This window comes from Epinephelus lanceolatus, chromosome 6 (genome assembly GCF_041903045.1).
Source record: "Epinephelus lanceolatus isolate andai-2023 chromosome 6, ASM4190304v1, whole genome shotgun sequence".
Classification (NCBI taxonomy): domain Eukaryota; kingdom Metazoa; phylum Chordata; class Actinopteri; order Perciformes; family Serranidae; genus Epinephelus; species Epinephelus lanceolatus.
The window spans coordinates 15,568,748-15,588,018 of record NC_135739.1 but is presented as its reverse complement, the minus strand read 5'-3'; the positions used below and the strand labels follow the sequence as shown (position 1 = coordinate 15,588,018).

Genomic DNA, 19,271 nt, shown 5'->3' with positions numbered 1-19,271 from the left:
GTGGTCTACAGCTTGGCAGGCATCTTGCTTGGGTGTCACGCCATCATCCCCTCCATCTCCCGATGACAAAGTTAGCTCATATACTACATCACATTGTGAGGTGAAATGTTGATATGATATGAATGAAATGTGTGGTTTGCAGAAAAATACAAAGCCAACATTTTCTTCTGGGGACAGGGCTGCTTTTTCTGTCTTCACCACTACCTTTTATAGGGTGACATGCAAGTGGCTGTACAGAAAAAGGATGCTAACTTGAGCTCTTCATCTGCTTCTATTGTGCCCTGTGACAGTCTCAGTATATTGATTTCCAGCTGCTGCTGAATATCTAAATAAGCTTAACTCAAGGTAGATATACGTAACATTGAGCTATGCTTCCAATACTACTGTACACCCATACGCTTTGTGACTCTTTACACAGCAGCCCCTGTAGGGGGTCTTGACATGGACCGCCTCATCAACCAATCAGCTGTGTTTTCTGCTTAAGAGCAGGAGTGGATATGCGAGAAGCCTCATGAATCATTCATGTGTTAACAAATCTGTGGTGTTCATTGGCTGAGTGGTTTGGATCAAATGGGCCAAGCTGGGTCGGATATGAGCCTGTTTACAGTCACTGTCACTTGTCAGTCTGGTGCACTATACACAGCAGAACACTTATCTCATGCTATGCATTACAGCCCATTAACCGCCGCTGTACTGCACACTCCAGTTTCCCCTGCAATTTAGACGCAGTGGCAGCCTTGAGGCAGGTGTACTGTCACGCATGCCGGTGTCTTTCAAGTGCACATGGTTTTCAACAAAGGTCCCTGGATTGGCTGCGTAATTTAAGAGCCATGGAAAAAATGCTCGCCATTATACCACCCATGTTCTTAAGCATCTCTCACTTTTCCATAGCTGGTGAGTCTGTGTTGCAGAGTCAACTCCTCCAGCTGTGCGAGTGATCAAGGGACTGAGGGAAAGAGTGGGACAGCTTCTTTCTGAGTCACAGACGCACACGTATACAGAGCCCACATTGTACCAGATTATGCCAGCTTTACACTGATTGATTTCTTTTTTTCTCTGTGTGTATGTGTGCATGCATGTGGGTGTTTGTTTATTTCCTTGTGTGGTCCTGTGCACACCTGCCTGACTGTGGTCGTCCTTGTGTGTGTGTGTGTGTGTGTGTGTGTGTGTGTGTGTGTGTGTGTGTGCATGCATTCCTTTGGTGTGTGTGTGTGTGTGTGTGTGTGTGTGTGTGTGTGTGCGTGTGCGTGCGTGTTCTCTTCCCTCCTCCACAGTTCGAGGGCTGCAACAAAGCGTTTTCACGTCTGGAGAACCTGAAGATCCACCTGAGGAGCCACACAGGAGAGAAGCCGTACCTGTGCCAGCACCCTGGCTGCCAGAAAGCTTTCAGCAACTCCAGCGACCGCGCCAAGCATCAGCGCACTCACCTGGACACGGTCAGAAACTAAGTCTGCGCTCTGTCTCACCTCCCCATGTTTCACCAGAGTAGATTAATGTTTAACCTGTCTCAGGCCAACAGTTAAAGTAGCCAGGGTGGTCGCTGTGAGGCAGAAAAGATGGCTGCATGAAATTATGGACAATAAATGTTTGCATGTGTCGGATACAGGCTGCATTTTGTTTCTACCAAATGCTTTTAGAGATTAGATTATATGCTAAATTAAAATGTTAGTTGTCAAATAACTAACAACGAATGTCCACTCAGTGTCTGTGTGTGTCTGGTGTGTGCTTACACTGGATCCCTCCTTCACTTTTACACCAACATTAAAAACCGCACTGTCGTCCAAGTCTCAATGCCTATTTCCACATCTTGACAGCGTTAGACTTTAATTTGCTGTCAGTCAATGAGCAGTGTGGCATTCTCACTCTCTCTGCGCTGGCACTGACGCGCCACAGATCATTAAATGATCAGTTCCATTAGGCCGAGTCGCAGCTCGGGCCATAACAGACTTGGATTGAAGCTACGAGCTCACACAGAGCTTTGCCTGTTTCACTGACCTGTGGAGAGGGAGGGAAAGGTTGAGTCAGCCATCGCTGCCACTCGTCATGTCTCAGTAAACCCACCAATACCTCACTTTATCACCATCTGCACGCCAACACAGTGACGGAGTAAATAACTTGTTTTGCACAAATTATGTACTTAAGTACAGTTGAGGTATTTGTTCTTTCTCACACTTTAGTTTTGTCCTTGACATTTAAAATTAATTCCTACTCTTGGCAACTATGTCATTGCAATATCTTTGTTTTTGACATAATGTGTTGAAATTAATCTGTAATTAGTCCCTAAAGGGTTTACACGTACCAGCTTCAAGCCAACCAGCGAAAGCAATAAAAGTCAATCGAAGCTCTGTAAATCAAGGACATTATTTTGGATAGTCTCTGAAGGACAGGGCTGTGACTAACAATTAGTTTCATTGTTGACTAATTTGTCAATTTTTTTGATTAATTGATTAGCTGTTTGGTCTGCAAAATGTCAGAAAATGGTGAAAAATGTCGGTCGTTTCCCAAGATGACGTCCCCAAAGATTTTGTTTTGTACACATCCAGAGTTGACTGTCATAGAGGAGTAAAAAAACGAAAATATTTACATTTAAGATCAGGGAGTAGAACATGTGTTAACAGCACAGAGATTTGATTCTTAGTCTGTTGGAATGACTAATAAGTTAATAAAATACTCAGTAAATGGTCTCTATAACTTAAAGAAACCATCAGTAGCTCCCCTGAGAGAGATATTCATTTTTTTCCAAGCTTAGAACTAACATCGCATCACTCAACCAGAAGATTCCAACATAGTAATAGCCTTCTTTTTGCTAAGAGTGTTGTAAAGGCAATTATATCTCCATATTGGGCTGTACATGGCAAGGGTTCTGATGGAGCACCAAATATGACTAACAGTGGGCATGGTTGTGGAGAGATGTGCTTGAGGCTCACCGCAGCGGTTACAGTTTGGATCAGACTCAGGATATATTTCAGCCACTCTGACTTTGCTTTCAGCTGGATTAAACTGAGCGTTAAAACTCTTAACAGTTTACCTTTGAATTGTTAGTTCTTACAAAGGCTGTATCTCTTTCTTTGACACTGGGGAGATAACTTTTTTCCCTTTACCATATCTCAGGCCATAGAGGTGGATTCAGGCTATGTGAGCGAGTGCTGAAAAAGCCAGAGAGAATAAATAAAATAAATAAATCAGTTAACGCTCAAAAACACCACTTTCTGCAAAACCTTAATTGAAAGAGATATTCATTTTTACAGTATTTTTATAATATTCATATTTCCAGAATTTTTCCCCCTTGTGTTCCTGTACTGGCCAGCCACCAATGCTTTTGGTACACGTAATAGTAAATCACTCAGAGCCTTTACTTAAATCAGAGTTTTGAATGCAGGCTTGTGTTATTCTATCAGTTAGGGATTTTCTTCCACCACCCACTCTTTCCACAGTAGGGCAAATGATACAGCTAATCTGGGACCCCGATGCTTATGGCTTCACATTAACACCCCGCTAAGGCATTCCCTGTGCCTGCCCAGCTGCCTGCGCTGCCAAAAACACTTTGAGGGAAAATCATTTTCAAGCTTTAATGGTATTTATTCTACACAGAAGTTGTGCTTGATCTTTTTTTTTTAACTCAAGGTTCTGAGCTGTATTGGGTGCGTTGCTTGGCAAAACAAACATGGCGGAGATGAGTGGCACTGTAAGCGCCTTGCAATAACAATGGCTTATTTACAGAGAAGGTCGAGGTACGGAGGCAGAGCTAATAAAGACGTGTATCCCCTTACACTTTAATGGCCAACTTATATTCCTGAGGATGAAAAAAAAAATTTGCCGTGGGCGGAAAAATCCCTCAATCAACTCGCTACATGCTATATTTGCTTGGTTAATGAGAAGAATGTGAAATGATGAGGAAACTCCATGACAGTCGTTTTACAGATGTCATGTCTGTTACTGTAATTTGCTGATGTCTCCGTCCTAACAGCCACTCTGTATGTCAGCGTACACACTGACAAATAGACTGAAGGTAAAGAGTAATACTACGAACTCTTTAGTGGTTCACATTATCCAGTGTACAACATTTCCCATTATAGTCCTATTTTCCTTCCTGTCCTCTCTTACAAAGTCTTAAAAGCGCTGAATTAATTAATCTAGAAATAAAGATTGAATTGATATTAGAATGTCTTAAATCAATTTTTCAAAACTCTTAAAAATGCTTAGACTTAGATACGTTTTACTGTCATTCTGGTCGAATTGACAATAGTAACATGACAATAATATCATACATGGCAATTATTCGTAGGGCAATATGTTGTCCAACAAATGTCGTTATCATGACAGGCCTATCGCAAACCAGCTTTAATGTCCTGATTTTAAATGAAAACGCTACAGGGAGATCATTTGGTGTTGAAATATTATTATAACGGACCTTTTTCTTTTTTCTTTTTCATGCTTTTCCCCCCTCTTCTTCTTACTTCAAATTCTGTCATTCTCAGCTGAAAGGTAGGACTTTAACTTTGCCTTTACTTCAACAGATTTCTAACTTACTGTTGTGTCAGTTTTGCTTACTCAAATCCTAATTTCCTAATTTCCCAATTTCTGTCATGTCTTCTTGAATAACTGCCCAACTTCTTGTGTCTCTGTCCTTACAATTAAGTCAATTTAAGTGTACTGAACACTTTAAACTGATGTGATTTTTTTTTTTCTCTCTTTACTTGTAGAAACCATATGCATGTCAGATCCCCGGCTGTACCAAGCGCTACACAGATCCCAGCTCCCTACGCAAACATGTCAAGATCCACTCAGCCAAAGAGCAACAGGTGCGTAGAAAGGTAAGACACCTTTTACAAGCGAGGGATTGAATCTGCACCCCTGGGATCTTTTTAAGTAGTATATTTGCTGTGACTCGTCTCGCTTGAGATTTATCATTTCTTTTTTTTTTAAGAATCAAACAAACCAACTGACAGATAAATTATATGTCTTGAAGTGACTGTAAATTAATTTGATAATGTTATTTCCAAAAAGGAGTATGACCTATCAGGTTTAATTTAACAGCACATCTCAATGGGAACACATACATGTGGGTGGCTTTGCCTGCGTATCATGTAGAGTATATCCCTGCCATGCAATGCTCAAGAGCTACTGTGCACCTTTTTCTTAGTCAGCTCCGAGCATGACTTAATTCTAGTCAATACGGTAGGGTTACAGGTTTTACAAACAGACCAGTTTATGTAATCGCTCCTGTTCTGATGTGCATTATCCACAGATCCATCTCGTTAGTTTAATTTAGGGTTTGGGAGGCCGGGGGTCGGGAAGAGGGGTGTCTTTGAGAATCGTTTCCCCAACAATAGATCAGGTTTGACCACATTTCATCGTGTTTATGGTCAAAAGCCCATTCTTTCCCTGACTGGAAGCGGGTAAATAACAGAGAAAGGGCTCATTGTTGTGGAAGGGGCTGGATAGTGGCAGGCTGGATGATGTGTTTCTTTGCTTAGCGCCGTAAAGGGAAACACATGTGTGCTTGTAGCATTGTTAATAAGCTGTACTGTGGAATACCCCAGTGGCCAGATGTTATGGACAAATGTCAAACAAACGCTCTTACTCCACTCTTGGAGCGGCCCAGAGAAAAAACTGTTAGGAGTGTCACTGTGGAGAGAACAGAGCCCCAATTACACGTGATGAATGTTTTGCAGGGCACTTTTAAGGATCCCCAGGAGGACAAGCACATATACATTTACTGACATACAGTATCTAAGTGTCAAATCATAACGTGGATGATGCCAGCTGTACAACTCAATCAATCATGTGTGATTTTTCTAGCCGTATAGGCAAGAGGTCTTAAAAGATGTTAAGTCACACACAGATAAAGTTATCTGTCCACTTGGCTCATCGCCACTGATGAACTCTGTGGGAATAATCAGAGGGTAGAATGGATGGTTGTGATAATGCTGAAGAATGTTTCCAACCACAGTCCAGCCGCAAAATCAAAATGTGGAATTGATTTTCATGGAATAACAAAGGCTGTATTTGTGGATGGATGGACGGACAGATTGATAGGGTTGGAATGATGATGGAGAAAAAACCTTGGTGAACAGCATCGACCTTGTCATCTGTAACTGGAGCACATTCTTTTAATAATACACATGTACTGGTCCAAATAACTCACAGCAACACTGAAAGGTTTTTATGCCTTTTGGCATCATAAAGTTATCACTTCTTACTATTATACAAAAAATATGTTCTATCCAGGATGATAAATATCACAGCACGATGACAAAAATACAAGCTTGATTTACAATTAGTGTACTTGTTGATTTCCTGATGGATTCAAACCACGTGTATTGGATTCACCATGTTCTTAAGTTCAACCTTATCCCAAGTTATAACGTAAGTGTTTACTGAGTGGAAATTTACGCATCACTGAATTAAAATGAGATACATGTTCTTTGTGACTAAAGCATAATAAATAAACACATTGAAATGAGCCACAGTGGAAATTGCTTATAGTGATCACAATTACAGTGATCAACCGCTTATACCTATATGGATCAAAGAGCTTGCGACAGAACCATTACTGTACAAATGCTGTTTAAAAAGTTGCTTAAAGTAATCAAGTCGTCTGCTTACCATATTCATTTTGGGTCTTTTTATATACAAAAACATATGGTAAAAGATTTATAACTTTGGTAATGCTTTTTTTTTTTTTTTTTAACTGCTCCCATCATACTTTGCCTTGTGGTAACCCGTCTGCTTCCAGCTGGCTACCTGAGGCTGGTGCTGCGCGCACATTGAAATCATGACGGGGAAAAAGAAAGTGATTTTCTCTCAATGAAAAATGTAGTCTCCTCGAAGCTTAGGACAAACTGCCAAAAACAAGCCAAGGAGACGCAGCGAAACTTGGTGTCCTGAGGCTACCTTGTGTAGTCGACTCAGACAACGAGAAACAGTCATGGCTGCCAGTGATGGAAACGGAAAATAAATGTGCATGGGGAAAGCCCCTGTGGAAGAAGCTGTCCTTACCAAGTGGATGATAATGGCTGGTCACGTAATGCCCTTGTAATCAAACAGCTGTACTTTATTTTGAAACCGGAGCTAAGATTTAAGTTACTAGCTAAACATGATTTTTAAAAAAGGGGGTTATTATGTCATCTGCTTATAGTGATGAATATAACCCGGACAGACATGATCACGATAAGAGGATTCCACTTAAATTAAAGGTTGTTTACAGCACAAATTAGTGCCCACAAAGCTAACTTAGTTTACTCAGAATTACATCAGTCGAATCAGATTTGGCTGTTTAATATGAGTATTTGATGATTCTTTTTTTACGTGTAAAGATTTAAAGTTTATATGTGGCTCAGTGGAACGTTCAGTTTGACAGTGGCATTCATGTAATATAGTAAACAAGCTAACAACACTAGCAATACAATGGGAAACTGCAACATTTTTTACTGACACTAGATATCAAACAATATCCAGAGACTGTGTCATATTTAGTACAACTGAGCTGTAAATTCACCACCTCCAAGCAGAGGAGAGAAGATAATGTTATCTTAGAGCCTTATGGTGGAGCCCTACTAATATTTACTGTAATTGAAACACAAAGGACGTACCTGAATACAATTGATGAATTTTGTGTAACACTTGATCAGTGTTTGAATGTTTAATAATGATGTGAACTGGGTGAATTTTAGTTAAAATGTTGGTTAGGTCAGTGTAATTGCATGTGTGTCCATCATGATTAAAGCTCCAGCTGGTAATTTTTATGAAATAACTTTGTGTCATATTTGCTGAAACTGGCACTATGTTTTGAAATATAAATATAAGACTGAAAAAATCATGTCCTTCCTCACCTCCTACTGACTCTGATGACATTTACTTGAATTAGACTGCAGCACGGCAGCAACAACTAATCAGAGCCAAGGAGTCTCTAACACAGCTGTCATGTCAATTGCTTTGTGAACTGGGGGTCAAACTGTCAAACTACGCGGCACTGATCAAATATGTTACTGCATTGCCTATTTCTCGCCTCAGATGTTTTAAATTACACATATTTTAGTGTACTGTTTAACTGTAAAATGAGAACATTGGTCCGGCTGATGGGTGGTGCTTGGTACTCGAGTTGAATTGTATCCAACATGGCGGCCGGGTCACAAACTTTCTCATTTTACAGCTAAACCATACACTGAAATGTGTTTCTGAAAACATTTGAGGTGAGAAATAAGCAATACAGTAACAGAATCTTGATTCACATTTGATCAGCGCTGCCTAGTTTTACAGTTTGACTGCAGCTCACGAGCAGTGACTGACATGATGGACAGCTGCATTAGAGACTCCAAGGCTCTGATTGGTGGTTGTTGTCATTGTTGTCATTGCAGTAAGGCCATTAAAAATACTACAAGGTAGTAGAGTAGGCAGAAGAGTGTAGCTCTGTAGTAATAGTGTAGTGTGCTTTAAAAAACCCAGAGCAAAATTGTGGCTCATTGATTTGTTGTCTTAGGTTTAGGGCGACAGTTGAGGTCTGTGGTACAGAAGAACAAACTATATCAGGCTTTTATGAATGAAAAGTAAATCTACTGTCACAGATCATGTCCACTGCCATTGTTTGTCCATAAAGCTTCATCTGATATTGGAGAAGCAGATGCCAGTGAGACCTTTGGTAGTGTCATGTCTCTGATTCTGGCACACCATGCTGTGTTACACACTGCTGGTTTAAAATGTCTTTCTCTCTACCTATAGCGCTGTCCCAGTCTCTGTGTTGAATTTACAGATTCTTTGAAGGTGAATCTCCTGAGTAAAGGAAAGATGTGCTTGTTAGTGCACTCCTGGTGTGCACCTCAGCAACTGTAATGTTTTATTACAGAGTAATCCACTGATGGATACTACAGAGGTCAGCTGTTCCACTGATCCATAAGGCAGATGTCCCACTTCTCGGGCTGACACAAGTTTCCCTAGGTTTAGGTTTCTTCTGCGTGGCGTGTGATCGACTCTCCAGCTGAAATGTGTCTTCAGTTGCCCCCATTACTTGTTGGCAGTGAGAGAAACAGAAGCAATCTCGCGTTGGCTCTGAGTTGGTACAGTGATCACTTACCCGCAGTGTCCAAGGCCAACGCATGACTCAAAAAGGAGCGTATGATCTTTCCTCTGGTTCCCCCTGACTGACAATGAATTCTCATTTGCTGAGTTACTGTTTCAAATTAAAATTACAATCACATTATTGCACAAAAAGAAAAAACAAGAAAAAAAAAACACCACACCCCACATCGGGTCCAGCCTACAAATAGACAAAACTAAGGCTGTGTTTTGTTCTTAGGTTGTGTAATCTTGCAAACCAGATGGAGTTCTCTTTAAATGACTCAGCATCATTTCTTGTAAACATTTTCTGTTTTTTTTTTCCCCTTGTGTTTGTGATCGACAGCTTCGGCCATGTCCTCACCTGGAGCAGGACGTCCTGAGTGACTGCCTGTCCATGCAGCATCTCCAGAGCTCCACCTCCTCGCAGCATCTCTACAACGGCAAAGATGGTCGTTCTCCTGGACTGGGCCAAGACATCTTCACAGGTGCACACAGAATGCTGCTCTGTCATCTAACACCCAGACTATGTAACCTCTTCCCCCTATGAAGGCATTAATGTCCCTCTCTCAGTGTATTAGGCTTGGAAGGTATCTATTTTTTTATACCCTCATACCTTTCAGATATTTCACTGGGGCACATGGTTCATGGCAGTATTTGTGTAAAAAAACAAATGTTAAGGCTGAGCTGCTGGTTGTAGCTTCTATGACATTATCCAGGGTTGGCTGATATATTAAAATTTTCTAACTGGCCACCACTGGCCTAACCATTTGCTCTTGCCAATGTGTTCACAAAGATGCCGTACCCACACTACCCCAAGATTTGTTCAAGGGGCGAGTTGACTACATTCCACAAGCTCTCTTAGCTTTTCACTCTAAATAAATCAACAAAATAAACTCACAAGACAGGAAAAATTCTTTCACTTATTTTCCTTGTGAAACTGAAAAATATAACTGTACACACTGGGATTCAAGTTTCTCTCTTTCACAGAAAGCTTAAAGGAGCAATAAGTGGAAATTCATCATTTCTAGATTGAAGGAATTAAAAAATTGCTATGTGAAGAACTAGAGGTGTAATTTCATCTGGAGTATAACATGACGTCACACACCCTCTCTCTGGGTTGATCTCCAGCCCCTTGTTTACAAGCCTGCACGTTCATGTACGTTCATGTGAATCGCTGCCTCCTCCCTCCCCTTGGAGCCCTTGGCCCTTCCTCCCTATAAAAGGCTACAGCCAGTGAGCAACGGCAGCATGTATTTTCGAAGCGAAATGGCGGAGAGCGGAACGAAGTGTTCACCTGAAGACGACCATGATCCGAGGTAGAGGGAGGTGTGGCTCATGACACACTTTGGCAGTCTACAGGCAGTGCACAACAGCAAACCTAGCGGTGAAACGATTTCCCTTTTTGCCCCTTTAATTGTCTTGTTATCTCATCCTAAAACACACTTCATTCAAGCTTGACAGAAACAAAATAAAACAAACCCAAACAGTCTCGGCTAGTCTTTCCACTGTTCCAGCAATTATCAACTCTGGTTTAGTTGAAATAAACCCTCAATTCACTGAGTTAGATGTCAAAATATGCCGGCTCTACCATTGTTTTTCCCCGTTTTGCTCTGCCATAGCTGGCCAGCTTTACTCCTGTGACATTATCCCCACCACTCACATTTGCTGTAACTCTCAGCTCAGCTGCCTGTTTCACTAATAGAGACTGACCTCTGGTGGTGCATGCTCTGCTCTACAATACTTAACCTCAATACAGCATCTTATATCAGTTTAAAGAGAAGCGCTCCTCTTTTTGACAGTATTGAAAATCATACCTTTGGGATTTCTTACTTACCCAGGTATATTGTAATACTGTGATGCCACCTGAGCCTATAGTGTATCTTTCATATGTCTTCTTAACTTAAAACTTTATTGGCAAGAGACTTATAACACTCAATAAAACTCACGAAAAAAATCAACTCTTTAGGAAATAGATTCATCATTATTAATTTTCTCATATCTCCTCTCCCCTTTGGCTTTTTTATAGTCTCAATATTAGTGTCAGATTTTAACAAATTGTCTTTGCCAATTTGTCGCCGTTGTCCCGGGGGCAGTGGTGCCATTTCCATTATTCCATTATTATCCCAATTCTTCATAATAGTTTTTTTACTTGCTGTAAATGCTATTTTTAAATACCAGTTTTTACAGAGAGGAAGTGCCACACAGCTCAAAGGGACCTTTTATTGTAGTTGTGTCACTTGACATACTATTTCTCAAAACAGTGTTTGACCTTTCCAGAAAACATTTGTGAGCCACATCACACTGTCTCCAACATATCTGACGTCTAATAAATAATAACTGCGTACTTTTAACCTTGGGCGTAGTAAAGACACAAATCAGACTTTTCCTGGAGAATATTTCTTAGTCGTAGGTATCTGCAAAATTCATGCGTCCCTAAATCATAGATTTGTCAGAATCTGGAAACTCGCTCTCTTCTTGTTTTCCATATCACACCAAGCTGTAATTCCTTTCGGTGGTTTGAAGTTAGTATCGTACACTACCTATTTTCAACGATTCAAACCACTTGTGATAAATGGACTTGTGCCTGTATAGCGCCTTTCTATTCTTTCAACCACTCGAAGCGGTTTTACACTACAGAGTCACATTCACCCATCCACACATGCATTCACACAGTGGTGGCCGAGGCTATGATACAAGGTGCCACCTGCTGCTCAGAAACCATTCACACACAAGCACACACCAGTTGGACAGCCATTAGGAGCAATCAGGGGTTCAGTATCTTGCCCAAGGACACTTCAACATGCAGACTGGAAGAGCCAAGATCAAACTACGGATCTTACATATGTTCAGTTTTCACTAAATATGCTAGAAAATAAGTTCATTACAGCTTACGTTCTTAAAACAACCCTCTTCTATTGAGTTAAACCTCTTTATCATTTACTTTTTGGCTTGAACACAACATGTCATATGACACCGGTGGTAGCACCACTCTCTGTGGTTGAGCAATTCAAAATGTGTGTGCAAGAGACTGGCCACGTCTCAAAATATCAATGGCCAGGGAGTATTTGTTCCAAAACAGAAGAACAGGCCAGCAAGTGAGGTCTGACCGCCAGAAATCCCAACACCTGGCAAAGCAATCACCGAGTCATTGGTGGTCATCAACAGCCATGTCAACATTCCTGCAGATGTATTATGGTAATTTTGTGCTTTCAGGCAGTGAAAATCATACTTACGGCGCCTTTGGTCAAACACAAACAAATTACACCACTATAATTTACCTTTAATTGCTTATACACATTTTTATATCAACATTTTAGCTGTTGGACTTCCCTTGGATATTTAACTTTAGTAGGAAGTGTTACAACCTGGCACTTTTGTTTGTTTGGTTTGTATTTCTTCACCATGTCATGTTAACTTGTCATCCTGTCATGCAAAGGCTGCAAAAGCCATTATAAACTGCTACATACGTAAACTTTTATTCATCACATGTGGTCTTTAAATTTCCATTTCTCTAATTGATGAATCTGACCGTCATCAAATGTCAACACTACTTTGGATTGGAAACAAGAGAGAAATAAATAGATTATTACAATCTTAAAGACAAGAGAGATTCCCCACAGCTCCCTCAGTTTATGGACACATCTGTCCTTGTTTTCTGCTTGTACCCCATCCAGGCTCCCCGTTGCTCTCTGTTATTGTTGCTGGAACTCAGCGCACCGTTGACGACTGTGAACGCTCAACTTGTCTTTGAATGTCGAACCGGGCCTCTGAGTCTTGGCTTTTTTCCCCTCGGCCTCCCTCTGTTTCTGAGTGGATGATGCTTGCTCTCTTGTTTTAAATGGTTTAAAGCCCCGAGGAGCTCGCTCGTGAGCCGATGCCAAAGCATTCATGGATGCAGTGTTATTCAAGGCCAGCAAAGATGTTGCAGGTTGGCATTCAGGATCCCCATTTACATGAGTTTCACTTTGTTCCAGGGCCAATAGGATGCATGGAAGAGGTGGGGCAAAGTGGGCAGCCATCCCATCATTAACACTTGTGGAGCAGAAAATGAGTCATGCTTCCAGTCAGAGCTAAACTTGTTTTCCTGTTCGCTGGTTATAAGTCTGCTCTTATTCACATGGCTGCAGTGAGACTTACGAGAAGCCCCTCTCTGTTTTATAGAGCATAATTAGAGTGTTCCCTGATTAACCAGAGGAAGGACTCATCATAGTTTTAGTGCAGAGGTTTACATGCTCCTGCTATTATGCTGAATGGCTGATATACCTCTCCATATCCCTCTCACACTGAGCTTTCTTCCTGAATTTGACCAGAAGCATTTCAGAGCCAATCCACAACATCCTCAGAACAAAATCCTCCACTAACCCCAAAAAAGTGTCATCAGATCCCCTCACTCTCTCTCCACAAGGAACTTGCGATGAAATTGAGGCAATCACAGCCATTATTTGTCGACTGTTTTGCCGGTCTGGTAGCAGATGTTGGGGCTAAAGGGGAAAACATTTAAGGTCTGTGATTGATGATTTGGGGGTAATGAATCAAGCTTGTAACCATTTCAGAGTGCTGTCAGATCAGGCCCCAGCATGCTTCCACTTGAGAACAGCTGGACCTGGAAACGGCAAAACCAGGAGCACCGATCTTTTCCCTTCCTTTCATCTCCTCCTGTCTCCCCCCTCTCGTCGCTGGTTAACTGCCCCAGACAGTCAGCGCACCGCTGTCCTCTTGGATGCTGGGAAAGAAATCAGACGATAAACGGAGCAGAAGATGGAAGAGAGTAGATTTATTGTGTCCAGGGAATAAGTGGTGATCCAGTGTAACCTCTCTTAACAAGACTTAGTGTCTAGTTCTTGACTTACCGTTTGGATTTCACTATAATCTGTCAAGTCTCTCCCTGGAGCAACATTTCACTTCAAACCAGTGGAAACCTGTCAGGGGAACTGATGGAAAGGTCAGATGTATCACAGCAGATTTGTCAACCGATATGTGCAAGTGCAGCTTCAGAGACTAGACATGTACACGATATGGTGACAAATTTACAGGGATTTAAGGAATATTGTACTCAAGCAGTTTTAGCTGAACACTAGCTGCTTGCCAAATGAAAAGATACATACCAAAGCTTTGTTTGTATTTGCACAAGGAAGGCACTGTGGCACGGGCCATTTGACTAGCATGCACATAGGTGTTAATGCTCAGTGCATTGTTCGCTGTAGTATGCTCCGAAACACCTGGCTGTGTACAAACAGAATATTCTTTAAATGAGTAAGTAGAGGGCTCCCGAAAGAACGTTTTCAGAATAGCAGGCTGCCGGGCAACAGCGGCAAACACCTGACATACTGTCTAACGTTGCATTTGTGTACTGTTTCTGCTTACGTCGAAGTCAAAATAATGTCATACTCCTATATGATAATAATAATAATAACAATCTTTATTTATAAAGCGCTTTTCAAAACAGTTACAAAGTGCTTTACATGTCAGTAATGAAAACAGACAAGTCTAAATGAACTTAAAATCAGGAAAGGCTCTCCGATAAAAGTACGTTTTAAGAAGGGACTTAAAAGAGATTACTGACTCAGCCGACCTGATTTCCTCGAGCAGATTGTTCATCGGGGCCCTGACAGCAAATGCTCTGTCCCCTTTAGTTTGTAGTCAGGCCTCTGTAACAGATAAAAGATCTCTGCCCGAGGACCTCATAGTACGTCCTGGCGTGAACGGTACTAAGAGTACGGTACTAGCTGGCAGAGAGACCATGAAGAGCCTTAAAAGTGATCAGTAAAATCTTAAAATCTATTCTAAAACAAACTGGGAGCCAGTGTAAAGAGGCTAAACCTGAGAGATGTGATCACATACTCCTTTGTTTCCCCCTAGGTCACTACTCTTTGCATGAGACACTTTTTTTTTTTACTTAGCTTTAAAGCATATTTTTTTTGTCTTCTGCCACACCCTGCAGCATAAAACCTCATTTTTCCTCAGGGTGGTGGCTATTTCTTCGCAAGAATTTAAGGCCATTTGACTGTCCCTGTGGCCTCTCCATAAAGAGTTGTAGAGATGTCTGTACAAGCGAACCATCTCAGCCAGTCTTCCCTTGAAGGCGTCCCTTTTGAACTGAAAAGCACAGTGGTCACAGAAATTCAGAGGTTTCCGGTGCCCTTTTTTTGGCATGCAAACCTCGTGCTAGGGACACCATGGCAAACATAAACCATGCTTTCTTTTCAATTTCATTTGCAGCAGAATTACTGCTTTTGGGTTTGGGGCTATTGGTCAGACATAACAAGACCTTTTAAGATATCACTGAGGGCTTTGGGTTGTGATGGGCTGTTTTCACCAAATACAAAAAAAAAAAAAAACAATCTGTAATGACAATAATTATTATGTGCAGCTCAGTTTGCAGTGCATTCTGAATGAGAACAATGGATCAGTGTTTAATTGAAGTCCACAATTTGAGACAGTGGAAAAGTTGGCAACATGCAGGCAGGCTCCAGTAGAATTTAATGTCCCCCACACAGTCCACTGTGTCCACAAAATGTTAATCAAATAGGATTTAGAAATACTCAATAACTGATTAGTGAAAGCCAAAGTTTCAGAACAGAGTCTGTAAATGATACTTTCTTTCTGCACATTTCCAGCAAAGTGTGAGAAGTTTAAAAACAATCACACTGATACATCAGGATGTGCACATGCAGAAATGCATGACATAGAAGCCTGCGTGTACTCACATAATCACGACCGTGAGTGTCAGCACGCACAAACACATTAAATAGAGGCTATACAGTAACCCTGTTCCCCCCCTTTTAAATTCCCTACTGTTCAAAGTCACTGTTCAAACACATGTAACGTTTTAGTTTATTATTGTGTAATAAGAACAAACAGCTCAAAGGACAAACGAGGCCAATCCCCGTGGCAGCACAAACAATGTACCCTAAATTACAAACAGTGCAAACACAGAACATTTTATTTTACAAAGCCCTCTGATTGGATGAAGGTTGTCAAAACAAAATCTCGTTGCCATGAAATGGCTTTTAATTTGCTCAAAGGAAAGACGGAGGCCAGAGCCCTCGAGTTTATTTGGCACATTTACTGAATTAGCTTTGTTTGTCTTTCAGGCCTGTACGCTGGCTCCAGCACCCCCCATCACAGCGCCTCAGTGGAGCTCCTCTCCCCGACCCCCAACCCCACCTCCGTCTCCACCACTGACCTGCCCTCCCGACAACACCGACTGGACCGGGACCTCGGCAGCCCCCATCACCTGTCCCCGCTGGCTGCCATGGACGGCACAAGAGACGGGTAAGTCCTCCATGGGTGTTTAACACGGATGTATTCAGCTGTGGAGTTGCATCATACTTCTCTCACTGTCAGGGGAGGCAGAGGGCGGGAAATATAAATATTAAATCTGGTAAAAGTTAACATTTCCAAATTAATAAGTGGAAAATATTACTAACTGTCATTTAAGGCTTTGTCACAGTTTTGTCCTTTGACCAAAACTTCCTCTGATCGGCCTCTGCAGTAAATATGAGCAGTAAAATCATGTGACATTACAGCATGGTAAGGTCTAGTCTGGCTCACAGGTCATAGCATGTCGTTGGCCGCCTAGTCTGACTCACTGGATGTGGACTGTGGTTATAAGCCTGCCATTGGGCACTGATTTACCATTTTCAAAATCCCCTTTGTTATGGAAAAAAACACAACAGCGACCTCCAAGCTAACAATGTACTTGCTGAAAATGGCACGTTTTGACAAAGATTTGGAATATGCAGTAAGGCATGCCAGCTTTGTTCTCTTGGTGAATTGTAAAGATCTACAACGAATAAAACAACGTGTGAAGGCACCTCAGAAAAGCCCAGCCATCTCGCTGGACTCTTGTGTCCCTGTGTTGGTTTTTTTTTTTTTTTTTTTTTTTTGGCAGGGCCATTTTATTATCAGATCTTGTCTCTCCATGTGCAAATGTTTCACCAAAACAGTTTCACCCCCGACGCTATTTTGCAAGAGCACCATTGCTGCGTCCAGGGCGTAGCGCTGCTCAAGACGACTGTGATTGGTTTAAAGAAATAAAATCAAACCAGAGCATTTTTCCCCCTATAGCAAAAGGATATCAGGTGATTCCAGACTTTTCTCTAGCACTGACACAACACTGTGGAGAAAGGTCTGGCTATGCCAGACTATTGGCCATCTATTTCAGATGGTAACACACGTCCTGCGTGTTAGTTTTCAAAATCCATGTTGTTGTGTGAAACCAAAGATGCGATAACAAAGATGATGCATTACAAGCTGGGCCAATGGTATGAAACAGTACAGTATACACCAGTCTACTAAGTGGGCCTGTCGTCTCACAACTGCATCCCACCTCACCTGCTGTGATGTCGTGTGGATGAACAAAAGCAGATTCTAAACAATATAATACTATATACAGTACAAACTTGATGCTTGCTCCTTACTTTGCTGCTCATTTTTAATTGCTAGCTTAATATCTGATGTCATCCCAGTACAAGATCATATCAGTCGTTGCCAGATCTTGCAAGAGTGTGTTGCTGAGATACAGACAGGTCTTACAAGGTTAAATTTTTCCTGATTTGTCTGTCTGAAAAATGCCATTGTAGCGTCTGAATGTTTGGAAGATTTGTGGCTTAGGAAAAATGGGTCTAAAATTTACTTCAGTGACTTGAAAGCGAAAGAATCGGTCCTAACATTCACTTCTTCAATTGGAATGAATGGACACTGGACCACTGCTAGTCTCCCTAAAGGGACGGGGAAGGGGCGAAACCTGCATCACATAGATACAGGATAACTCTAAAGTCTTGTTTATTAGTGTTCTCTAGTGAAACTAGTCTTGCATAGCTAGATCTATCTTTTAGTTTTATTGCGGTGCATGAAACAATAACAACAACCACCAAGTTAGCAACTTTTTGTGGGATGTTTTTGTGGCCATTTAAATGCCAGGGCTCGCCTCCCAGCGTGCAAATGTTCTAGCAAAACAAGTTCCCTCCTGACACTATTTTGTAAGAGCAACGTAGCTGCATCCTTGGATTAGCGTTGCTCAAGACAATTTTGATTGGTTCAGAGAAAGACAAACAACTCAGAACGTATTTTTCCCTTAGTGCGGATTTATTATATCTTCAGCCAGACTTTTCTTCAGTGCTGGCACAGTGCGAGATAGGTCTGGCTACGAGAGACTAAAGGTCAAACCTTTCTAGCTGAAGTTACCAAAACGATACATTTACCATTTTCGAGCACTGACATGTACGTATCCGTAATACTAAATGAACTTCCTCTATTAATCACACTGATAGTATTACCGTCCTCGCACTGATTTTGACCTCCTGTGTTTCCATTGTTTTTCACCAATTTATCATCCTGAATCGAGGCAGTTCCGCAGGGCGAACCCACTTAGATCATGTTAGGTTAAGCCTCTCAGTCCTGCTGACAAACCCATTTGGCTGTCTTACTGGAAACAAACTCAACTCCACAACCTCCAAGACATCCCTGGTGGGAAGATGGGCTGTGCTGGTCACCACAGGGTCAACATGACACATCACCAGCTCTATTTCTGGCACTGGAATGGGTGTTCATAAGGTCCCATATCTCCACTGGATACGACTGCATCAGTGCGATGACCAAACCGCTTGGCCGGACATGATTCACACTTTAATGAGAGTAAACTGATAGGATCATCGTTTGGTGTTTATGTTGTGAGCTGTTTTATCCTCACATGACATGAATCAAGAAATTTGAAAACATTACCAAACAATTCATATTGTACTATTTTACTGATGTTTGTGGTTTACAGACCTGCGTTAGACACTTGATTTGTTGAGGGATCATGCACCAGATACTAACAATGAAGTGCATTAAATTATGCCATCTCAGAAGATGATGCATCTCCCAGATAATTGTGAAAATAAGTTCAACTGGGGATACTTTTAAAGAGAAAGCAATAAAAACAAATTTAGTATTATTCAGTGTGCCAGTATTGCTACATCTTTGGCAAAGACGAAAATGAATCTATTTAGTCCTGTTTTAAAAGAAATTAATTGACTGTAACGAGACAGTTGCACTGAAACGTTTTTAGAAAGCCACCTCTTACATTAGATACCAGAGAGACCATGGAAAACCTGCAGCGCGTAGAAGTGCAACTCCTGCTCAAGGACACTTCAGCAGAAACGGACTATTCATTTTATGTGTTCGTGTTGTTCTTCGTGTGTGTGTGTGTGTGTGTGTGTGTGTGTGTG

The 19,271-nt window shown here is 41.5% G+C and overlaps 1 protein-coding gene across 1 annotated transcript in view; it reads left to right on the top strand.

Moving 5' to 3' along the window:
• glis1b (GLIS family zinc finger 1b) overlaps positions 1-19,271 on the top strand; it is a 95,377-nt gene that overhangs the window by 61,698 nt on the left and 14,408 nt on the right. Inside the window, exons 6-9 of the mRNA XM_033621461.2 lie at positions 1,275-1,436; positions 4,704-4,814; positions 9,401-9,542; positions 16,152-16,332. Of these exons, the coding sequence (XP_033477352.2) occupies positions 1,275-1,436; positions 4,704-4,814; positions 9,401-9,542; positions 16,152-16,332 (596 nt within the window). The remainder of the gene's footprint in view (positions 1-1,274; positions 1,437-4,703; positions 4,815-9,400; positions 9,543-16,151; positions 16,333-19,271) is intronic.